Raw genomic sequence first — 19,971 nt, 5'->3', positions numbered from 1 at the left:
GGCATGTCAATTCTGTGGTGGTGATTTACACTTTACCAAAGTTCCCAGGTTTTTCAGAAATTCCGGAACCGGGAATCCTCCAACTGGGATTTTTGAAAAACCCAGTTTCTGGATTGTTTTTCCTTAGCCGCCATGATCTCTTGCCAAATCACCCCTTCATACACAGACAATTTCATGCTTTTCTAATGCTGTTGGCCTGTTTTGTGTGGATTTTGGGAGCTTGAGGGTTACTTTTACTTGTCAATTGCTTGGAATGGATTTGATCATCAATTCAAATGGTGTTGCTACTACTATGCCTTGTTGGTGCTCTGTCTTGTGATTAGGGGTTCCCTCTGAAACTTCACATCAGAAACCTGTCACTATGCTTGTATTGCAATATATTGTAATTGTCAAGTGAAACTCTCACCCATCCTGTTTTCCTTCTCTTTCTTTTCATTTCCATCTCTGTGCTTAATCTTTGTCCATCTTTCCCCTCCCCTCTCCTGCACTTATCTCTCCCTCTCTCTGACGCTCAGGCCGGTGGGGCACATACCTCAGGGCACCATGCTGACTGTCAACACCAACTCCAACATGAGCATCAAGTCTGAGCCCATCTCGCCTGGCCGAGACCGCCGCTCCCCGTGCCCCCCGCCGTCCTCCTCCGGGGGGGGCGTCCAGACGGCCGCGCCCCCGCCACAATACCCAGGTTCCCTGCTGTGCCTGGAGCCCCCAACCGGCCGCTCCCCCGCCGATAGCCTCAGCAGCAATGGCAGCTCCTACGAGGGCAACGACCGCGACGACCCTGCGGCAGGCGGCGGCGGAGGAGGCATCGGCGGAAGTGCAGCGGGCAACATGGGCAACCCTGGCCGTTCCCTGCCCCCCGAATTCAGCCCCTCGGTGGAGCTCCTGCGGGCCCAGAATGAGGCGGAGCAGGAGGGAGCCAACATAAAACGCATGAGACTCGACGCGTGGGTCACATAGAGGCCATGGCACCAACATCATCGACCCCTGAAACACCACAAACACAGAACAGCCCCCTGCCACCTCCCGCCATTTGCCACCCCCACACAACCCCCTCTTCCCTGCCTCCATCCAAAGAATTTACCTCCACCTACCCAGCTCCCCAGGACTCAAAGCAGAGACAAATGTTTGGGCTTGTGCTCCACCTGAGTGGAAGATGGTATAGTGTGCTGTTGGATTTTGTATTGGGCAGCGCATTGAATGTGGGGGCTCAAAGAATCTCGATGCTGTCCCGCTCAAATTGAGTTTGTGTGTTTTGTGGGAATTGACACTTGCCCTATCAGGATGATAAGAAGATAATGGATGGATTTAAAATAGAACATATTCTCCTAAATGTTTTGACTGCTCATTGCTGTTTATACCAGACGTAAAAGTGAATCTAGAGACGTTAGTCGACACGTCACGTATTTTAATTTGAGCACGACTGTATCGTTAACAGTACGACGGAAGGCTTTTGCCGTGTTTGCTTGACACAAGTGCTAGTTTTCCCCGTGGGACTTTCTGCCCTGTTGACTCTTCTGTTCTGTTGTTAGATATGATTAGCACTGTCTGCTTCAGAAAGCACCCCTTCAAAATGCACTTTGGGAATGACTGTTTTGACAAGCGCTGCACGCAAAGATTGCTGGCTCAGCTTCATCAGTGGCACTGAGCGAAGAGACCCCAGATGGGCAAACAGGATGTCCGGTCGGTCAGGGATATACAGGAATGGATCCCACCGCTGCCACCGATTTCCAACACCCCCAGCCAAAGCCTCAGGTGGCACTCTGTGGTCAACTGGCACTGTCAGCCAAGGCCAAATCGAGCATCTTGCCAGAGTGCCGATATCAACCTCTTTTCCTAAATGCCAAATGCCTCGGACGCAGTACAGGGACACTGAAGAATATTGTTCAGTTATTATGACTGACCACCTCCATGAAACAGTAAAAAAACACTCAGACTTTGATTCTGCTCTCAATATCTCTATGCTCAGATGTATTTTGTGTCGTCACCTGTGTTTCCTTTCTGATTTTGAAGGAATTGTTGCAATTTTTGTTGCACCAGAATTTAGTCTAGATGCTGATATACATGTCACAGGACTTCTAAAGGCTCATTCTACTAGTAGAAGACCCCAATGCATATTTAAAGTTTGTTTTTGGACTTCTGGTTGCTCTCTTTTAAGGAAGTATTTGGTCTTGGCATTTTGGACACATTCATAAAGGTTAGAACTGTAGTTTTGGGGAATTAAGAGTAAGACTTTGTATACAATCGCCCATTATACAAAAGCGTTTTGATGTTCCCTTAGCTTTCTGCAGCTCTTTGCAATGTTTCAAAAGAGCTGTTTCAGCAGAATGGAAAAATACATATTCTATATTTCTATAGCTTCAGTTGGCAGCAAAGCAGTAGGCTTTTCAATACAGATGTGTGTACATATGAATATATTTGCATAGACTTCGCTAGGTATCCCTAAAACAAGCAATGTGTTCATTCTCAGTGGATCTGTTTGCATATGAGTGTGATTGTGATATGTTTCGAGCTACGATGCAGGAGTCCTGCCGCAGTAGCCGAGAAGTTTGTCTCAGTAACCTATATAATGCTAGTGTTGATGGTGTGCACTTTCTGTCTCACTCTTGAGGCCTGTTTGGCTGTGGCGTCAACATGTCCTTTGGCCTCACGCTCTGAACCCAATCCTCAATAATCAAAGTCAAGTGAAAGACCACTATAACAAATTATAGAAATAAAATGGATTGTACTATTAAACTAGTACAATTGCATTGAATCATGGTATTTTGTCTTAAAAGGATCAGATTTCGTAAACTACAGTATACACTGTCAGGCTGAGCGAAAACTAATGCTACTTTATTTAAAGTCATTTGCCGATTTTTGAAATCCCATTTTAATAATTCATATGAAATCATGGTTTCATATGCTTCACACTCTGCCGTGAGCTACGTCTAATGGACTTGTCCTATTTAACACAATGTAAGAAGGCGGTGTTGATTTCTATAAATGTATCTACTGTACATTATGCAACACAGATTTGGTTTCAGTGCCTGCTCAGTGTATCCCAGGGTTCAGTGCGTATGGCTGGCACCAGTGACCTTTCTAGTGGGGTGCAACGTTGCAGATAGAAATGTAATGTCTAGAACGGACACCCATGCCCGATTTCTTTATGACAAAGGGTTTTCTTTTCTACACGCTACATTTCTATCTGAACTTTTGTGTAGTCACGCCCACCTCAGTCTGAGGGAGAGGTCCCTCTGGTTTGAGACCACACTGATTTGGTTTTAACACCCTGACACTTGCAGGCCACTCATGTACAAAAGGTTCTCTGTCCAATCTAGCAATGTAGTCTGAAGACAATCTATAATGTTAAATGAAAAACCTGCACCCTTTTTTTTTCTTGTGTAAAACGTTTTCTAGATCTTACTATTTTTCAAGTGTTTATTTGTGCTGGTGACAGTTCCATTGTCTTTTATTATTAATATTCTATTATTATGGAGCTTATATTTTTCTGGTATTTTGTGTAGGATATTCAACCTTTTATTTAATCGACCTTATATACATTATGTGAAACTGGCTTCCTTTCTTGAAACTTGCTAAAATTGCACGATCAGTTATTGTGACATAGCAAATGCATTGAAGGAAAATACCAGTTAAATGCTGCAATATTGATTAAGATATGAACATTTTATGTGGGGGGAAACTGAAATTAGCAATTAACCGAATTTGAAAATGTAAATGCGTGGGATTATTCAAAATAAATAAATGCTCATGTTACATACATTTAAAAAAAAATCACAATGCATCACAAATGAGTAAGAAAACCTCATAAATGTAGCATAAGAAAAACAAATGATAGCTAATATATTGTGCTCGGTTAGTCTGCTTTGGGTTTTCGTTGTAAAGGTTATTTTTGTTTGAGAACGATATACATTTTGTGTATATTTTCATATACAATGTATGCACTGATGTTATTCAAATTCTATACCGCTTTTACAAAAGTGTTTGTTGTACCAAAGTATCCAAGTCCCTTAACCTTATCCTTTTTGCGTATGTTTTACCGTATTTTATATATTAAATAGACAAATTGAGTGAAAAGGGGATCTTGTCTTCTTTTGAGCTGGTTGTCAACCCCCATCTCATCCCTTGGCTTCATGATGTCATGACACAACTCAGGAATATTAGGTTCTTTATGAGAAACATTCCATTAAGACAGTGTCCAAAAGGAACACAACAATTATCAGCTGGCTGCCATATACAATGTACTGATTGTTCACTGCTTTTATGGTACTGTACAGACATAAGGCACATATTGCATGTAGGCATTCAATTATACTCTTCATTCCCATCCTTTGGGAGTATTAAATGCTGTACAAATTTGGAAATGAAATGTAAACATTGCACAGTTGAAACAATTATATCCGCTGTGACGACCCTCCCACTCTGTCTGCCGTATTCTTTCTCGTTTTCCTTATTAGGATGTCGGTGGGCGAAGCGGGGAGGGTCGTCAGCGAAATGGGACACACCTGGGCCCGGGATAAATACACCTCGTCCCCATTCATTGAGGAGACTCTCCATGCAGACACACTGTTGGATTTTGGTTGTGGCATTTTTGTGGCCATTTTGTTTGCTTTGGCACCATTCAACACCCCTCATTATCACATCTATGCACGCAACCACTCACACCATTGTTTATTGTATTTGGTTACTTCAGTTAAATATAATTTGTTATTCCTTGTCGTTATGGGCTTCCAGCCTGTTTGACATTGAATTTTTTTTATTTCTTCAAAAAGTGTCAACTCTGCACTAGGTTTATACCTCAGCAAAGTTGCACTCGAGTCTTCATAAATGTCAATAACTTGGGGAAGACCCCGTGATTGGGAGTCCCATAGGGCATATGACACACAATCCTTCAATTACAAGCAACTTCTATGGGGTTGCTAGCCTCAAGTCATTGTATTTCACCATCAACCACTGCAAATGCAATCCAATGTTTCAGATGAAGGTGAAATCCAAGCTGATGAACTTGATTGATTCTTCCCCCCTCTCTCCTTCCAAATCAACACCATGACAGTTGTGTAGAGCTGAATGGGTACCAACATTTCAAACAAAACCTCAGTAGGGCAAAACATTGGGGAATGTGTGTTATATTGTGAACACACTTGCATCTCTGACATATAGAGTAAGGAATACATTTCTATCTGCAAGGTTGCACAATGTTTGCCTACTGAGCATGCCCCTGGTCTATCAGAAAGCAAAGTAATTTATCCTTATATCTTTCAGATCTACACAAGTGTCTAGGGACTGGGGGTCCATCTAGGCTTCAGGATTGGGCGTATCTACTCCTCTTCCTCCTTAGCCCCACCAACTCTGCCGGGGAGGTGGGGCAGTGGTGGGCGGGGCCACAAAGACAGCACCTTCACTGAGTGACGAGCACACAAAGTAGAGGTTGGCGCCCAGCATGACCAGTATGGGCAGGAAGGAGAGGCCGAAGCCCAACCCCCTCACACTGCTGCCTAGGGACACACACACCCAGTAGATCAGCCTATAGGGTGAGAGATCACAACAAGATCAGCCAATTGGGTCACACAAACCCAGTAGTTCAGCCTATAGAAGAGACATGGGGCAAGTTCATTTTGCATGGCCCGGGTGGGTGGAAACTTCACTTAAGGACCAATGGAATGGTCTAAAACTCTGCCCACCGGCCATGTTAAAACGAACTCGCCTATATTCAGTGAATATTAGTAAACGCTGTCATATTGCCCCAGTCTAAAACTTAAGGTAGACTACATAGTAATTTGAAGATACTTCCTGCTAACAGAAAACATCAAAATTCCAGTCTGCCAAGACTAATTCAAATCTCCAAAAGGCGACGCAGAACAACAAAACGAATACCAGATAACTCTATAGGTCACAGAACATGGAGATAATATACAGGGAACATATCAAGTGTTTACAAACATGATATAAAAAAAGGTTAGAAAATATAAGGATAACAATGTTGATTGAAAGTATGGATCAGTGGTAAGGGAATGCTACTACCCATCTGCACAACACAACCCATTCTGCATCCACGAAGCAGTATTACCTATCCCTCCACAAAAGCCATGGCCCTTGTTGAGAAAGGGGAACAATGGCCACGTTTTAGGCTGACTACACTGCAGACGTATGCCCGATCTCAAAAACGGCTGATTATCTAGTGATGCCACGTAGGCTACATCTCTGCTACCTGCAGAGTGAATGCACATAATCAGTCACACAAATAAACATACAGTGTAGAATGCGCTGTCACCACTGAGGCAGAGTAGTGTACATACATTTCACACACCTGCCGAAGGCAAAGACGATGGTGAGCAGGGGCACCATCTTGAGCAGGTCCTGGCTGATGTAGGTGGCCATGACGGCCAGTTGCAGGAAGTAGAGCAGGAAGAGGGAGAGCGAGTCAACCACATAGTGCCGGTGCACCGCGATCTCCCGGCTCTCCTCCCCCACCTTGCCCTCGTAGAGGGGCGTTAAGGCGCCGTAGTGCAGCCGCGCCACCCCCTGCACCAGCACACCTGGGAGAGGAGGGAAGGGGGACAGTGCAAGGGATGGGGATAGAGGTAGGGGGAGAGGACGATTGTGTCCCCTCCCAGAGGTTGAATAAGACAAAAAGTGAGGAACAGCAAAGCAATGCATACATGCGAGTTCAATTTTCTTTATTAAAACATTAGCATTGCCAAGAGCAACACACATTATAAGTCTATTAAATGGCTGATAGGCAACAACGTCATATCGCAGCCCAACCCTAATAGTCCAGTCTTACCTAGAATGATGGGTATGACAGCAAAGAAGGAGCAGCGTAGTGTGTACACCAGCCTGAGAGGGGCGCTGTCCAGTAGCGGGGCATCAAAGGGCAAGAGGGCATAGCCGCCCCACACGAGTAGAGGGAATAGAACAGCTGCAGCACCAATGCCCAGGCCAAGTTTCAGAACGTCACCACAACACATATCTAAATAACAGAGGAATCTGGGTTCAATTAAAACTACAGACAAATATGGGAAAATTGTTTAAATAGAAACAAAAAAGTTGTATTATAATAAAAACAAATGAAGACTTAAAAGAAGAAAAAAAGGGTTGCGCTGTGGGATTATTTTAAACACTGAGGTAGGGTTTCAGATGTTTTCAGAAGATGGGCAGGGAACAGGGAATCTGCTGTCCTAGCTTCAGGGGGAACAGATCAGATAAAAAAATAAAACATGTAACAAATTATTTGTATTTTTTTAAATCAACATAATGACAAATATTTGGTTTCATAGTAATGCACTTCAATCCCTGAATTGACGTGCTTCTACACCTGCATTGCTTGCTGTTTGGGGTTTTAGGCTGGGTTTCTGTACAGCACTTTGAGATATCAGCTGATGTAAGAAGGGCATTATAAATAAATTTGATTTTGATTTGAATTAAAATTGAAATGGAACTGACCCCAATTGACATAAATGGTTTTGGTCCGGCAGTGGTACATACGTGTGTAGTTGTCCCGCTCCTCTGTCCATTGTGGGTAGTAGTATACTGGTGGGGCTGTATGTGTCTGGGGCTCTAAGAAAGAACTCTTCTCAGTGTCCATTTCCTCATAGTAGTTATTTTCGGGTGGGAACTCCTCCCATTTGCTAGATGGACGCACTATCACTGTCGGAGTGAAGACCTGCATAGCCTTTTCTGGCATCCAATTGACTGGGCCTTCCTCCTCATCTTCATCATCTGCAAGCGAACCATCCCTTTCCTCATCTTGGCCTCCCTCCACCTCCTCATCCGTCCATCTCTCTCCCTCCGGCATGCTTTCTCTCCATTTTGCCTTTCGCTCACTCTCTGGCTGTCTCTCCTGTCCCTCCAGAAGCTCTTGGCTCCCTATCTCCCTCTCCTCCTCCTCCTCCCCTTCAGTTCCCTCGCTCTCAGACGCTACACTTCCTTTCTCTCCCTCTCGCGCCATCTCTTTGTCTCCCGGCCATGGCAAAGTGCTAGGCTCAAAGGCAGCTGAGCTGGTTGCCTCCTCCTCCTTCTCATCCTCTTCCCCCTTTTCTTCTTCCATCCTCCTGTGCTCTAGGCCCTGTTGTTCCGATCCAGGTGTTTGAGGTCCTGCAGCAGTAGACCTACTGGTTGTAGAAGGCCCTCCAGCTCGGTCTTCGTCTGGCTCTGGGTTTAAAGTCAGGTGCTCTGACATCACTGTTTCTCTACCTGTCTCAGTCTGTATGATATTCATGTCTAGGGGCTATGTGTTGTGAGTGCAATTATTGGCCTGTCTCTCTGTCTGTCTGCAAAGTGACTATTTACCATTGTGTTTCAACATTTTAAATGACATTCCATAAAACAAGTTGGTACAAAACATTCTCATAAGGGCAAGTCCCACTGATTCACCTGAAAGGCAAGAGCAATAAAACTGTTTATATATTGCTGTGTGACTACAAATCAATCTATTTGATAAGCTAATGAGCTGTGAGTCAGTGAGTATTGAACTTTAATCCTTTAAATGGAAGGAAGTGAACTTTTCCTGTGCAAAATGGGAATTAGCAACATTCTTATGCTCATTGCACGCAGAAAGAGCGAGATTGTTTTATATTCTAAGATACAGTTGGTAAAAGTAAAGAAAGAAGTATTAGTCTACTTTATATCAATGTGTAATGTGGATGTTGTCGTAAAAACTTGCTTTGCGAGTCTGGTCTAACGATACCGGACCAAATCCATAGTGAAAACATCAAGATATACGGAACTTTGAACCCTATATCCTAATTGTAGTTAGACTGACTTACCTGATGTTTAGGCTACTGCTGTTCCATGAGATTCCAATATGATGTTTTAATCAAGTAAATACGTTAACTTGTCCCAGTGTTTGTCAAACTAGGTCGTAAAGTGAAACTTAAGTTGGGGTGGGTTGTTTCACAGGTGTGTCAAGGTAAAGCACTGCGGGACATTTTTGTAGTTGCAAACACAGTATCATGTGACAACTCTGTCCACGATTAGGTTTTCTACAATGCCATAGAGAAAAAATAGTAATGGCGTTTTTTTGTAGGCACTAACTCCGCCATGGTTTAACATGGTAACGCTTATGGGGAAATTAATGGCGTTTTGGTAAGGTTTTGGGATAAACACCGAAAATAGGGTGGGTGTTAAACACAGGGTTAGGGGTTTCTATACGTTTTGTTCCATGAGATAATCTTTATCAGATAAAGTCACGTTTTATGAATTTTGAGGCATTTATATATTTTTTTAAAAACATATAAAGGTTTCATAATTATTAATGGTCATGTTAACTGGCTGATATTATATCATAGACCAAAACGTATACGATCTCCTAAGCCTGTGTTAACCTTTCTACACGTTTTGCTCCATGAGATCATCTTTATCAGATAAAGTCACGTTTTGTGAATTTTGAGGCATTTATATATTTAAAAAAAACATATAAAGGTTTCATAATTATTAATGGTCATGTTAACTGGCTGATATTATATCATAGAACAAAACGTATACGATCTCCTAAGCCTGTGTTAACATTATTTTCGACGTTTATCCCAAAACCCGATTGCTTTCCCATAGGTTTGGCTGAACCAACCAGAAGTAATTTATTTCCGGGTTTTAGGACTACAATCTGGCGAGCTCAACACCACAGATATAACATTGAGATAGAGAGGGTTTGTTAAACAAACTTTTGTCTATATACCATGTTAAACCCATCTGGTAATCTTTCGAAATTATTTTCTTCATTTTAATCGGTGAAGATGCATCCTCTCGTCGTAAATATAGGCTACCCATAATATTTTATTTTCATAAATCGCAGTCTACTGAACAGGGTCTTTGTCTACAATCAACAGGCCAATAAAGAGGCTGCTTACTCACCGCGCTCCTATCAGAGCGCTGTGCACTGCACGTGCGCCTCCTCGGCGCAGTGAAACCGAACCCTATCCACTTTTTGAAAAACGTTATAAAAAGCCAATCATATTCGTTCGTGTACTTCTTATTAACCAATAGTAGACGCTAAAGCCTTCATAAGGGTGGGCTCCCTCTGAGCGATGCACACACGGTTAGAGTGATCCATAACTCTGTTGTCATGTTTTCCTGCCGTGATGGAGCGTCATATTTCTTATTCTAAAAGAATATTCTGAAATTAACAGATTTATGCATTTGTGATAATTTTTTTGTATTAATTTATAGACGTCACGATGGGTAGCCTGTGTAGAGAAGTCGTCACTCTTCAACTCGGGCACTATTCAAACTTCGTTGGCACACATTGGTGGAATTTACAGGTTGATACGCGCTAAAGTTAGCGGTTTCTGCATATAACATATGCATGTGTTCTAAAAGTTGTAGTGTGCAAGCTAGCTATCTAACTACTATTTTAGTTAGCCACGTACTGCACCAGTTGTTAAGTTAGCTGGTTAGCTAGCCACTACTATTCTGAAATAACTAGCTACTGTGTTACTGTAGTTAGTTAGCATGACCCTAGTTATCGTACATTCAAACTGAAATGGCCAGGCTGACAATGCGGAGAAGAGTGGTGTTTTGGTGCACAGAGGGTGAGAGGTGCAGCAAAGGGGAGCGAGGCGAGGGTGTGGCCCACATTTTACTGCAACAACCATCGACAGAAATGGCACAGCCATCTAACGTTATACCGCTAGAGCAAAAGTAACTAGATAAAATAATGTACTGTAGCTAGCTAGGTAACAACGAGGAAAAAACCCAGGAGTCAATTATAAATCTCAGAAAAAAATACATGCTTTAAAGTTAGATAGCTAGCCTGCTAACTATGTCTTTGCTGTGAGGGTGTAGGCAGAGATGGTTTATTTATGGTGTAGGGACCTTTTGTTGTAGTGTGGTCTGTTTATTGTCTGTCTTCATAAACATTGTCAATTGGTGCACAGTGCACCTCCTTTTGCAGCATGGAAGGTGATACATTGAATTACCATTTGTCTTTGAGTTGACACAGTATACATAGCAAATATTTTAAGGCAAATCATGTTACGTATGTAAATCTTGACCGCATCTTATGCCACTATTAAGATACATTTTCTTCTCTCCCTCCCTCTCCTTCTGTTTGTATTGCATCAGGATGCCTCGCTGACCTATGACCCAGATGCACCCCCAGGTGAGCTCCAGAATGATGTTCTCTTCAGAGAGGGGCAAACCTTTGGGGGTCATATTACCTACACCCCCCGCCTGATCGCCATGGACCTCAAAGGTAACCAACCCTTGGTAACCTGCAGTGCATCATTCATAAGGGCACCATGTTGCCGAAATGTTCTGAAGCACTTAACCGCTTCCTTGAAATTTCACACAGATGGTTTGCTGAATGTCACTTAGAGGTCACAGATTGAGTAAACGTCATGTTGAAGGTTTTACAAGGTTTGCCACAATTACAGTGTACATCTTTAGGGTTGACGGTGACAAATGAACAATGCATGTCATTGGAGTAAGGATTGCTACTGTGGCTACAGGGGTAGATATAGATTGAACAACAAGGTTGGCCACATTTAAATACTGAATCAACATCCTCTGTGTCCATTGCCATTATATAGGTAGCCTTCAGACACTGAGACAGGAGGGGAGCCTCTATGAGACTGGGAAGGATCCCACTGCTATCACATGGTAAGTGTGTGTGTGTGTGCATTTGTCTGTCTGTGTGTGTGTTTCCCTCAAACCTTGTTTATGTGTATGAAGTAAATTACTTCTCTTTGCAGGAAGGGCAATGTAATGGTGCACAAAGAGAGCCTGCCAACAAAGAACTCCTTTCTCCTAGACCTGGACAAGCTAGACGTGAGTATGACACAAACACCAAGTATACTACTTATTTCCCTTTAAACCCAAAGAATGAAGGCTTTTTAAATAGGATAGTCCAAAAACAACTCCTAGCCTTTAAACCTTTAAGCCGGGTGTACACTAATCGATTTTGGCCCCGATTTGGCTGTCCCCTACAAGTTTTTGAGATCGGAGACAAAATCCCCATGTTGCCTATTTGGAGTGCACGGCCATCACCGACGCTCATTTAATGTGAGCGTGTCAGAGACGTTACCAATCCCGTCTGTGAGCAGTCCCAGACGTGATATTTTCAAAAGTTAAATTTTATCAGCACAAAATCTGGAATGCTCTTGTAATGTAAGATGTGCAACGTCAAGTTTTGAGAAAGGTGAGCAGCGATAGCCAATGAGAGCTCGCCAGTGAGATGGCAACGTTATTTTGCATAACCCAGAATGTGTAGACTCACGCAGGAGCAATGAGTACTACTAGTATGCCTTTGTACTTGGCTTTAACCAAAGCAAAAGTGCCAAATCGTTACAGCTCTGAAGTTCACAAGCAATGTTTTTCAATTCAACATGTTGGCTAGAAATGTCAACTCTGTATGGCAAGCGTGAATATCTGACTGAAAACGTTTGAGGCTGCTTTGAGACACAGCTCGTTCTAGCTACACAATCTAATAACATCATTGTTTTTTCGCAAGACAGCATGGTGGTATGGAGAATACTCATGACCAAGTGAATAATCTTGTTGTGTGTGACACCCCATCTGTGCCAGATCGTTGAGTGTGCGCACCACTACGTTGGCAAGACAAAAACATACAGGAAATACGGTAATTTAATGTGAGAGGCTCAGCGACGTTAGGATTTAAGGTTGTGTAGTGTACACCCGGCATTAGCCCGATTGCATGTCTGAAGGAACCAGATAGGTGTAAGCAATATTGCTGAAGCCTGTTGAAAGGCTAGGTGAGCCGTCACCATATTACTTACACCTGCCCAATACTTGCAGTTATTCAAACACCGACGGTCTGGGCCCAGGGGAAGGAAATTGGAGTTGTTCTTGGACCAGGCATAACTCGTGTTCGGAAAGGCTCTCATTCAAGTGTCTTGTTATGACAGTTCTTTTTATGTCCAGAAGGGGGAGATATTGGCTGAAGTTGATTTTGACCCAACTCCAGTGCCTCACTGTTCAGGTAAGGTCTTCCTTTTAAAGTATAATTTCCAAGATGACATTTTAATCAATATTTAACATGATTTATAAGTTAGCAAACTATTGTATGTTTGAACCTGTATGACCAGAAATGGGCTAAAAGACGATCAGACCGAGAAACAAGCCGCTCTCTGTCACTCACACACACTTCCTTTTCATCGATCCGTGTTTCCTGAGTAGGGGCTTTAGCCATGGAGACGGTGAACAGCCGCTTGGAGCGCGCTCAGAAGGGCTATCGACTGGAGGGCAGTGTGAGGGTATGGTCGGACTTCTTGAGGATCCACCTGCACCCCCGCACAATCTCTGTCATCCACGAGTACAACCATGACGGGTGAGAGCATCACCATAGGCACATAGAGTCAAATAGTAACAGCCAAAGATGCAGTTCTCCGTATCTCATTCCCAACCCAAAAAATGAAACCTTTACCCGGGTTCGTATCCTATATCCAACCCCACCCCCCTCTTTATTTTACTGTCTTTTTTATTCTTTACATATTTTAAACCAAATAGTTTGTTTTAATAAAAGTCAAGTTGAAGACGACAAGAAAAGGTTAACTATGATGCACCCTTGCCCAACCCAAAACCTCAACTGGAAACTGAAAAGCGGGGTAAAAGAGGGCATGAAGCCCTGAGCTGTCCCTACCAGTTCCAAAGTTTGGTTGACGAGTTGTTGAACAGATATGAACCTGAAAAATGATTGTCACACGCTACAGTACATTACTCGCAGTGCCTTTCTTATGTGGCTAGGTCGACTCGTGCGTTTCTCATACGCTACAGCAGAACTATCTTGGATTTCTCAGGAAAATGACTTGGTTTTGGCATTGTGTTCTACAGGGAGGCCCACCGCCTGGAAACGTTTGGCCAGGGGGAGGCTCTGCTTCAGGGCTCAGTGCTGGAGGATCTGGAGGACAGACTACACTTCTTCATAGAGGAATGTGACTACCTACAGGTAACTGACTGGTGATCCTCTACCATGACTCTCCAATAGGGTTTATCACAAACCCTGGTCCTGGAAAACTACATGTCTCGAATACCAAAAATATCCATCCAAACATGCTTTGTTCATTCTAAAGGCCCCATTCGGTACAATCACTCCTCGAATGGCTGATTTAATCTGTTTTGTCATCTCTCCTTTCTCTTTCTCCCGCTCTTCCTTCTGCCATCCCTCTCCCTCCCAGGGGTTCCAGGTGCTCTGTGACCTGGCTGATGGCTTCTCTGGCCTGGGTTCAAAGGTCACCGAGATGCTGCAGGACTCCTATGGGGGACGGGGCATCCTTACCTGGGGGCTCGCACCTGTTAGTCACCCAGACACAGTGAGTGACAAGAGGGAGGTTTTTGGCAGTGTGTTTTCAGGCAGTTCATCAGTAAGCACTGTTTTCTTCAAGTGTCATGTTCATTAGGGCACACAATGGACAATTAGCATTTCTTATTGGCCAAGTCCAGGTAGTCCCTCCCTGTTTGTCAGTTTTCTTCCGTTTGGTGCCTAATGAACATTACCCAGGTGTTCTTTGTCATGTAATGCCATGGGTTTTATTCGCTGTAAAATTGTAGATAGAAATGTAATTCATAGAGTTCAGCTGAGATCTGTGATTTTGACTAATCTGGTTTTTATCCGTATCATAGTAATTGTGTTTCATGCACAACTATTGTGTTGTGAATAAAGTCCTACATTGTTCTTCTGTTGCTTTCCTCAGACCCCGATGAAGGAGCTCTACCACCTGTTGAACTACTCCTTAGGCATGGTCCACATGGCCAATAACAGCTCCTTTTTCTGCCCTTTGACCCTGAAGGGCGGGCTGGGCAGACGGCCCGCCCAACCCCCCTCCTTCCCCCACCTCAACTACGACGTGAGTCAGACAGACGCCACCCTCTTTTCCCATCTATCATCTGTCTATTCCCACATTTTGGTAGTCATTTATTCATTCTGTCGCTGAAAATATATAGACTTGATTGAGCTGTAGTGTAAATGATTGACATCGCTCTCCCCCACCGTTGCTTGAGAGGATGCTAACAGTTGTTTTTAGCACGCCAACCCTAAGATGTCCTACAACCCCAGAAATGTGTGTGTGTTTCTCTGTCTATTCCCATCACTCACTGTCTTTTCGGTCTCCTCCAGCCCTCACTGTGGTACCACTCCAGCTCTGTGCTGGCTCTGGCCCTGGACTCCCTTACTGTCCCTTACAGGCTGAGGCACAACAGCACCCCCATGTGGGAGTTTGCAGACGCACTGGCAGTGTCCGGGAGAAAGGTGAGAGCTGGGTGCTTTCTTTGAATCCATTACTGCTGAGTTTAAAATCAAGCCATTTACATTGCTAACCCTACTGCTATCTTTCGTCAGATTTTTTATTTTCTTCTTCCCAATGAGACTAACCTGGTTAAATAACCTGTGAAAGGTTTAGACAGGTATGACTAAAATAACAGCTCAAGCTAGACTGCAGCTCTGGTTGGCTTCAGTTATCCCCCTCAAATAACATTTAGAAGGGAATGTCCAGGGCACAAGATAATCATTGTCTTCCCCACAGCCTACTATACATTTAACAGATTTACAGTGTGTGAGAGACCAGGGTCATATTGATTTAGTGGGCACACAACAAAAACATTTAAACATTTCTTGTTGGCCAAGTCCGTGTATTTCCTCCCTGTTTATCTGTTTTCTTCCGTTTGGTGTCTAATGACGGGCCGCCCAATTATTATTATTATTATTTATTTTTTTACTTTAGTCTATTTGGTAAGTATTTTCTTAACTCTTCTTGAACTGCACTGTTGGTTAGGGGCTTGTAAGTAAGCATTTCACGGTAAGGTCTACACTTGCTGTATTTGGCGCATGTGACAAATAAAGTTTGATTGAATGAACATGGCCGAGATGTGTTTTTCCTCAGGTGGTGGCTGCGTACGGAGCCCTCCCCTTTCCGATGACACAGGGCAGCTCTCTCCCCGACGCCCTGGGTGACTGCGCGGATGTGTTGCCGTGGAAACCCCTATCGGCTTGCCCCGAGCTGGGCGATGGCCACTGCTTCGGCCAATCAGTGACCCTCAAGGGTTTAGAGGGGCAGAGTCTGGTCAGGTGAGACAAAACATGGCTGTTATGTTACTGTTACGTTAGTCTGTCAACTGCAAGTGTATTTCTGGGGCATGTAGGCCTATGTGTACATCTGGGTATTCCAACTCATAGGGTTTTAGATGCAAAACTCCCAATATCACTCCGCATGTATATCAGATAAGTTATCTTGTCAGCGTTAGTCAAAGGTTGAGTTGATGTTTTTAATGGTTCTGAAGGTGTGTGGAAACGTTGCTCTGGTGTTAATGTGCATTGCTGTAACGTTGTGGTCCCATCTGCAGCCAGCTGAGACCAGGGATGCAGCCGCCCACCCAGCTGCATAGTCTTGACTGTGGGGAAGAGGTGCTAGCCTCCTACATCAATGCTCACTACCCCGCTACGCCTTTGTGAGTGTCATTCTTGCATACACAATAGCACCCGTTTTTCACACACTCACACACTCATGCACTGACAATGTCAAACACTCACATAGGCAGGCTTCGAGACATGGCCACATACACTTGGACGGATTCAACACACACACGACTGTAGTAGTTTGATTGACCACACCAAACCAATCCTGCTGTTTAAACCATGAAAATCACAATTCACCATTTCCTCATTCTCTCTGTGTAGTTCGGTCCAGCTTGTATCCAGCCCCAGTAGGCTGACCCCACCCTTCCCACAGATATTCAGCCAATCCTTGGGTCCACAGGGCTTTCTGCAGAGTCAAGCCCCTCCCCCCAACAGTGAGTAAATCTAATCCTAATGTTTCTCTGACATTTCTGGTCCATTTATCTAACTGCGCTTTCTTTCTCACTCAAGTTATTTTCAAAGTTTGTCTGTTTGTCACTCTCTGACTCGGTCTATGTTTCTGTTATCAAGTTTTATTAGTCGAATGTTCAGGATACACGTGGTATACACCATCCAATTAAATGCTTACTTGCAGGTTCGTTCTCGGCAATGCAACAACAATAATAAAATATAACAATACGAACATAAAGTAAATGGCTCAGTAGAATATACGTTTTGCAGAAGTATAATATAGGAAGGCATGATTTTTAGTGCAATATTTACACATGTATCTGGGAAGGGGGGGATTAAGGGGCAAGTATTAATAAATAATAATAAAAGCCATTTTATCTTGCTACACAAGTGATTGTATATGCATATTCTACCCTTCCTCGCTCACTCCATGTCAGTCACTTTTTTTCAGATCTCTGCCTCACAATCCCTAAATAAGTCTATTCTATTTTCATGCCTCACTATGCTTGTATCCAACAGTCTCTCTCATTATTGTCAGGTCTATACCGCTAACCTTATCTCCCTCTTCCTATCCTCTCTTCCACAGAGCGGTCCTGTGTGGTCTCCTCCGTCCCCGTGCTCACCTCCCTGCAGTCTTCTCCGGCCCTGGGCCCGTGGCTGTCAGAGCTGCACCGCGGTGTCAGCACCCTGGACCCCCGCCGCATCGCCCCCAGCTTCCTCTCCCAGGGGCCTGAGCTGACCGACTTCCAGGAGTCCCTGGAGCAACTCCGCCTCCTGGCCCGCTGTTACCGCAACGACAGCGGAGGTGTGATGCGCTCCTCCTCGGAAGAGGACGACGATGATTGATTGATTGACAACCGCTGAACCGCAAGAGTCATTTTCTGTTTTCCGCATTGTTAGCCCGGAATGATTCTGCGCACTCCATACCATCTGAATAGATGGGTCTCAATCGACATTGACTAGTATTGACAGACCCACCCATCCACATTGTATATTCTTGTCTGTGGATCTGATCGCATTCATAAAGACTCAGTGAGACTTGATAAGGATTGTGAATTCTGGTTGGAAAGAATGGACTGGCTGTTTTAATTTTTTTTATTTCACCTTTTATTTAACCAGGTAGGCCAGTTGAGAACAAGTTCTCATTTATAACTGAGATGGTGACAGAGAACGGTTATGGTAAAAGATTGCGGTTTTAACTGACAAAAGAGATTTGGACTGTGAAACTCAGTCATTAAATAAAGGAGAGACAAAATAAGAGGATAGGAGAGGTCAATGAAGGGAGAATGTTGGTAGGCTATATATTGCAACTGATAGTGAAGTTAATTCGCCACGTGCACAGGATACAAACGCTGTAAAACACAACTCTCTAATTCTTACTTTGCGAGCTATTTGACAACAATGCAGTGATATAGAATCCATTTTTTTAAAAACACAAGAACTACGATGTGAGTTAAAGAAAAGCGAGAATGCAAGTACTGTATATATGTGTATCTGCAAATAAATGTGCTTTATACAACTGTCCAGTTATTGTCAATAGTCTCCCAAATTAAGATAATATAAGTCATTGTAGATTCCTGCTAGAATCTGTGGCACGGAGGAAATTAAAGGTGCAGTAATCTTTTATATAGTTTTTCTGTCCTTGCCACTAGATGGCAACATTGAAGCTATGGCAAAAAAAATTGCGGAACGCTAAGAAAAAGCTGTTTATCAAGCCCTTGCAACAAGGAGATGGATTACATTACGCATCCATTTCTTTCAAAAGTTAAAATCATTTAAACTTTTACACAAGTTAAAATTACTGAAAAATTATAAAATATACAGAAATTGCATGGCTGGCCCCTAGGCACATATATGGTAGATGCTTTGCCTATAGCTTGAAACTAACTATCTTCTCAGTGTAGTGTGTCTATTTATGAGAATCAGGTTGGCTGTAGCCTTTGACAAATACAGAATTATGCCAACATCTCCCGCACACACACACAGCTCATTAAGAGGAAGTTGACCAGAGGCAGTTAACCCACATCATGTTCCCTATCTGACAAAAAGTCAAAAGAAGATTACAAACTTGAGGTTTTCAGAAACAAAGAATTTGATGTCTGAAGTCTGCCTTCTTCCAGATAGGTCTTAGATATCTTATTCTTTCATGGACCATGGAGAACCTGACCTCCTCCAGCACCTCTAGCTTGGACTCCACCTCCCCGAATTCGGGTCGCCTGATTTCGAGCACCGTCCTGGGGCTGTGCTGTGCGCTGGGCCTCCCTGGTAACATAGCTGTCCTGGTGGTCATCCTGCGCCGCTCGTCCCGACGCCCCAACTTCACCCTGTGCCTCATGCTGAACCTGGTGTCCTCTGACATCCTGTGCCTGGCCACGGTGCCCATGTGGCTCTATACTCTCCTGCACGGCTGGACTCTGGGCCGTGCTGCATGCAAGTTAGCCACCTTCCTGCTCTACCTCAGCCTGTATGCTAACGTGCTAACGGTCACTCTACTCGGTGTCCAGCGCTACCTCCAGGTGCTCTACCCGCAGATGTGGAGCAGGCTGGGGCGCAAGGGGGAGGCGGTGCTGCTCCTGGCCCTGTGGGGGCTCGCCAGTGCCCTGTCTGCCCCTACCGTTGCCACTCGCGATGTGGGCGATGGCGAGCTCAAGTGTGTTGGGTGGTCCATTGCATGGGGTGGTGTAAGTTGGGGCGGCAGGTTGCCTAGTGGTTAGAGCGTTGGGCCAGTAACCAAAAGGTTGCTAGATCGAATCCCAGAGTCCCTGAGCTGACAAGGTAAAAGTCTGTCATTCTGCCCCTGAACAAGGCAGTTAACCCACTGTTCCTAGGACGTCATTGAAAATAAGTATTTGTTCTTAACTGACTTGCCTACTTAAATAAAGGTTAAATATAAAAACGTTTAACAATCAATCAGTCTTCCAGATAGATGACACAGGAACCTTGATATAAAACTTCACATACAGAATACCTCAGCAGTCTATAGTAAAGATCTGTGTGGCGAAACAGGAGACCACACTATATACAACCTACCGTCAACCATACCTTAACATTGTTGCATTGGATTAGATACAAAGTATCTAAGATGATAAAAACATGTCTAGACTGGTTTCTCACTCTACTATCTCAGCCTTGAGCCTGAGTGACTATCAGCAGGTGCAGACAATTCTCAGCCTGAGAACTAGAACAGTACATCTCCATTTACCCAGTACTTTTCCATC

At 43.9% G+C, this 19,971-nt stretch overlaps 3 protein-coding genes across 8 annotated transcripts in view; 2 read left to right on the top strand and 1 right to left on the bottom strand.

Annotated features, from left to right (window-relative positions):
• The window catches only part of LOC115175821 (myocyte-specific enhancer factor 2D homolog), a 35,397-nt gene extending 31,320 nt beyond the window's left edge, over window positions 1-4,077 (top strand). For all 5 annotated transcript variants that reach the window (XM_029735356.1, XM_029735353.1, XM_029735355.1 and 2 more), the window contains one exon: window positions 516-4,077. In XM_029735356.1, the coding sequence (XP_029591216.1) occupies window positions 516-960 (445 nt within the window). In that variant the 3' untranslated portion in view covers window positions 961-4,077. The remainder of the gene's footprint in view (window positions 1-515) is intronic.
• A 569-nt stretch (window positions 4,078-4,646) lies between these two features.
• LOC115175820 (transmembrane protein 79) lies at window positions 4,647-9,180 on the bottom strand. Of its 2 annotated transcripts, none has more exons than XM_029735349.1 (5): window positions 8,766-9,178; window positions 7,486-8,373; window positions 6,785-6,970; window positions 6,308-6,536; window positions 4,647-5,524 (listed from the first exon to the last, which is right to left on the bottom strand). In XM_029735349.1, the coding sequence occupies exons 2-5, from the start codon at window positions 8,216-8,218 to the stop codon at window positions 5,335-5,337; spliced, it is 1,338 nt and encodes a 445-aa protein (XP_029591209.1). In that variant the 5' UTR covers window positions 8,219-8,373; window positions 8,766-9,178; the 3' UTR covers window positions 4,647-5,334. The 2 variants fall into 2 exon arrangements, with proteins under 2 accessions (XP_029591209.1, XP_029591210.1); XM_029735350.1 differs by having other exon boundaries at window positions 5,439-5,524; window positions 6,297-6,536; window positions 8,766-9,180.
• An 838-nt stretch (window positions 9,181-10,018) lies between these two features.
• msto1 (misato mitochondrial distribution and morphology regulator 1) lies at window positions 10,019-18,029 on the top strand. The gene is made up of 14 exons (XM_029735348.1): window positions 10,019-10,256; window positions 11,059-11,188; window positions 11,526-11,595; window positions 11,688-11,763; window positions 12,877-12,934; window positions 13,132-13,282; window positions 13,786-13,900; window positions 14,130-14,264; window positions 14,646-14,798; window positions 15,068-15,199; window positions 15,831-16,015; window positions 16,291-16,395; window positions 16,625-16,737; window positions 17,340-18,029. The coding sequence occupies exons 1-14, from the start codon at window positions 10,173-10,175 to the stop codon at window positions 17,597-17,599; spliced, it is 1,767 nt and encodes a 588-aa protein (XP_029591208.1). The 5' UTR covers window positions 10,019-10,172; the 3' UTR covers window positions 17,600-18,029.
• Window positions 18,030-19,971: the final 1,942 nt, after the last annotated feature.

The sequence above is a fragment of the Salmo trutta genome, chromosome 36 (genome assembly GCF_901001165.1).
Source record: "Salmo trutta chromosome 36, fSalTru1.1, whole genome shotgun sequence".
NCBI classification, from domain to species: Eukaryota; Metazoa; Chordata; class Actinopteri; order Salmoniformes; family Salmonidae; genus Salmo; species Salmo trutta.
The sequence above is the reverse complement of the archived record's forward strand: the minus strand, read 5'-3'. Positions and strand labels throughout refer to the sequence as shown.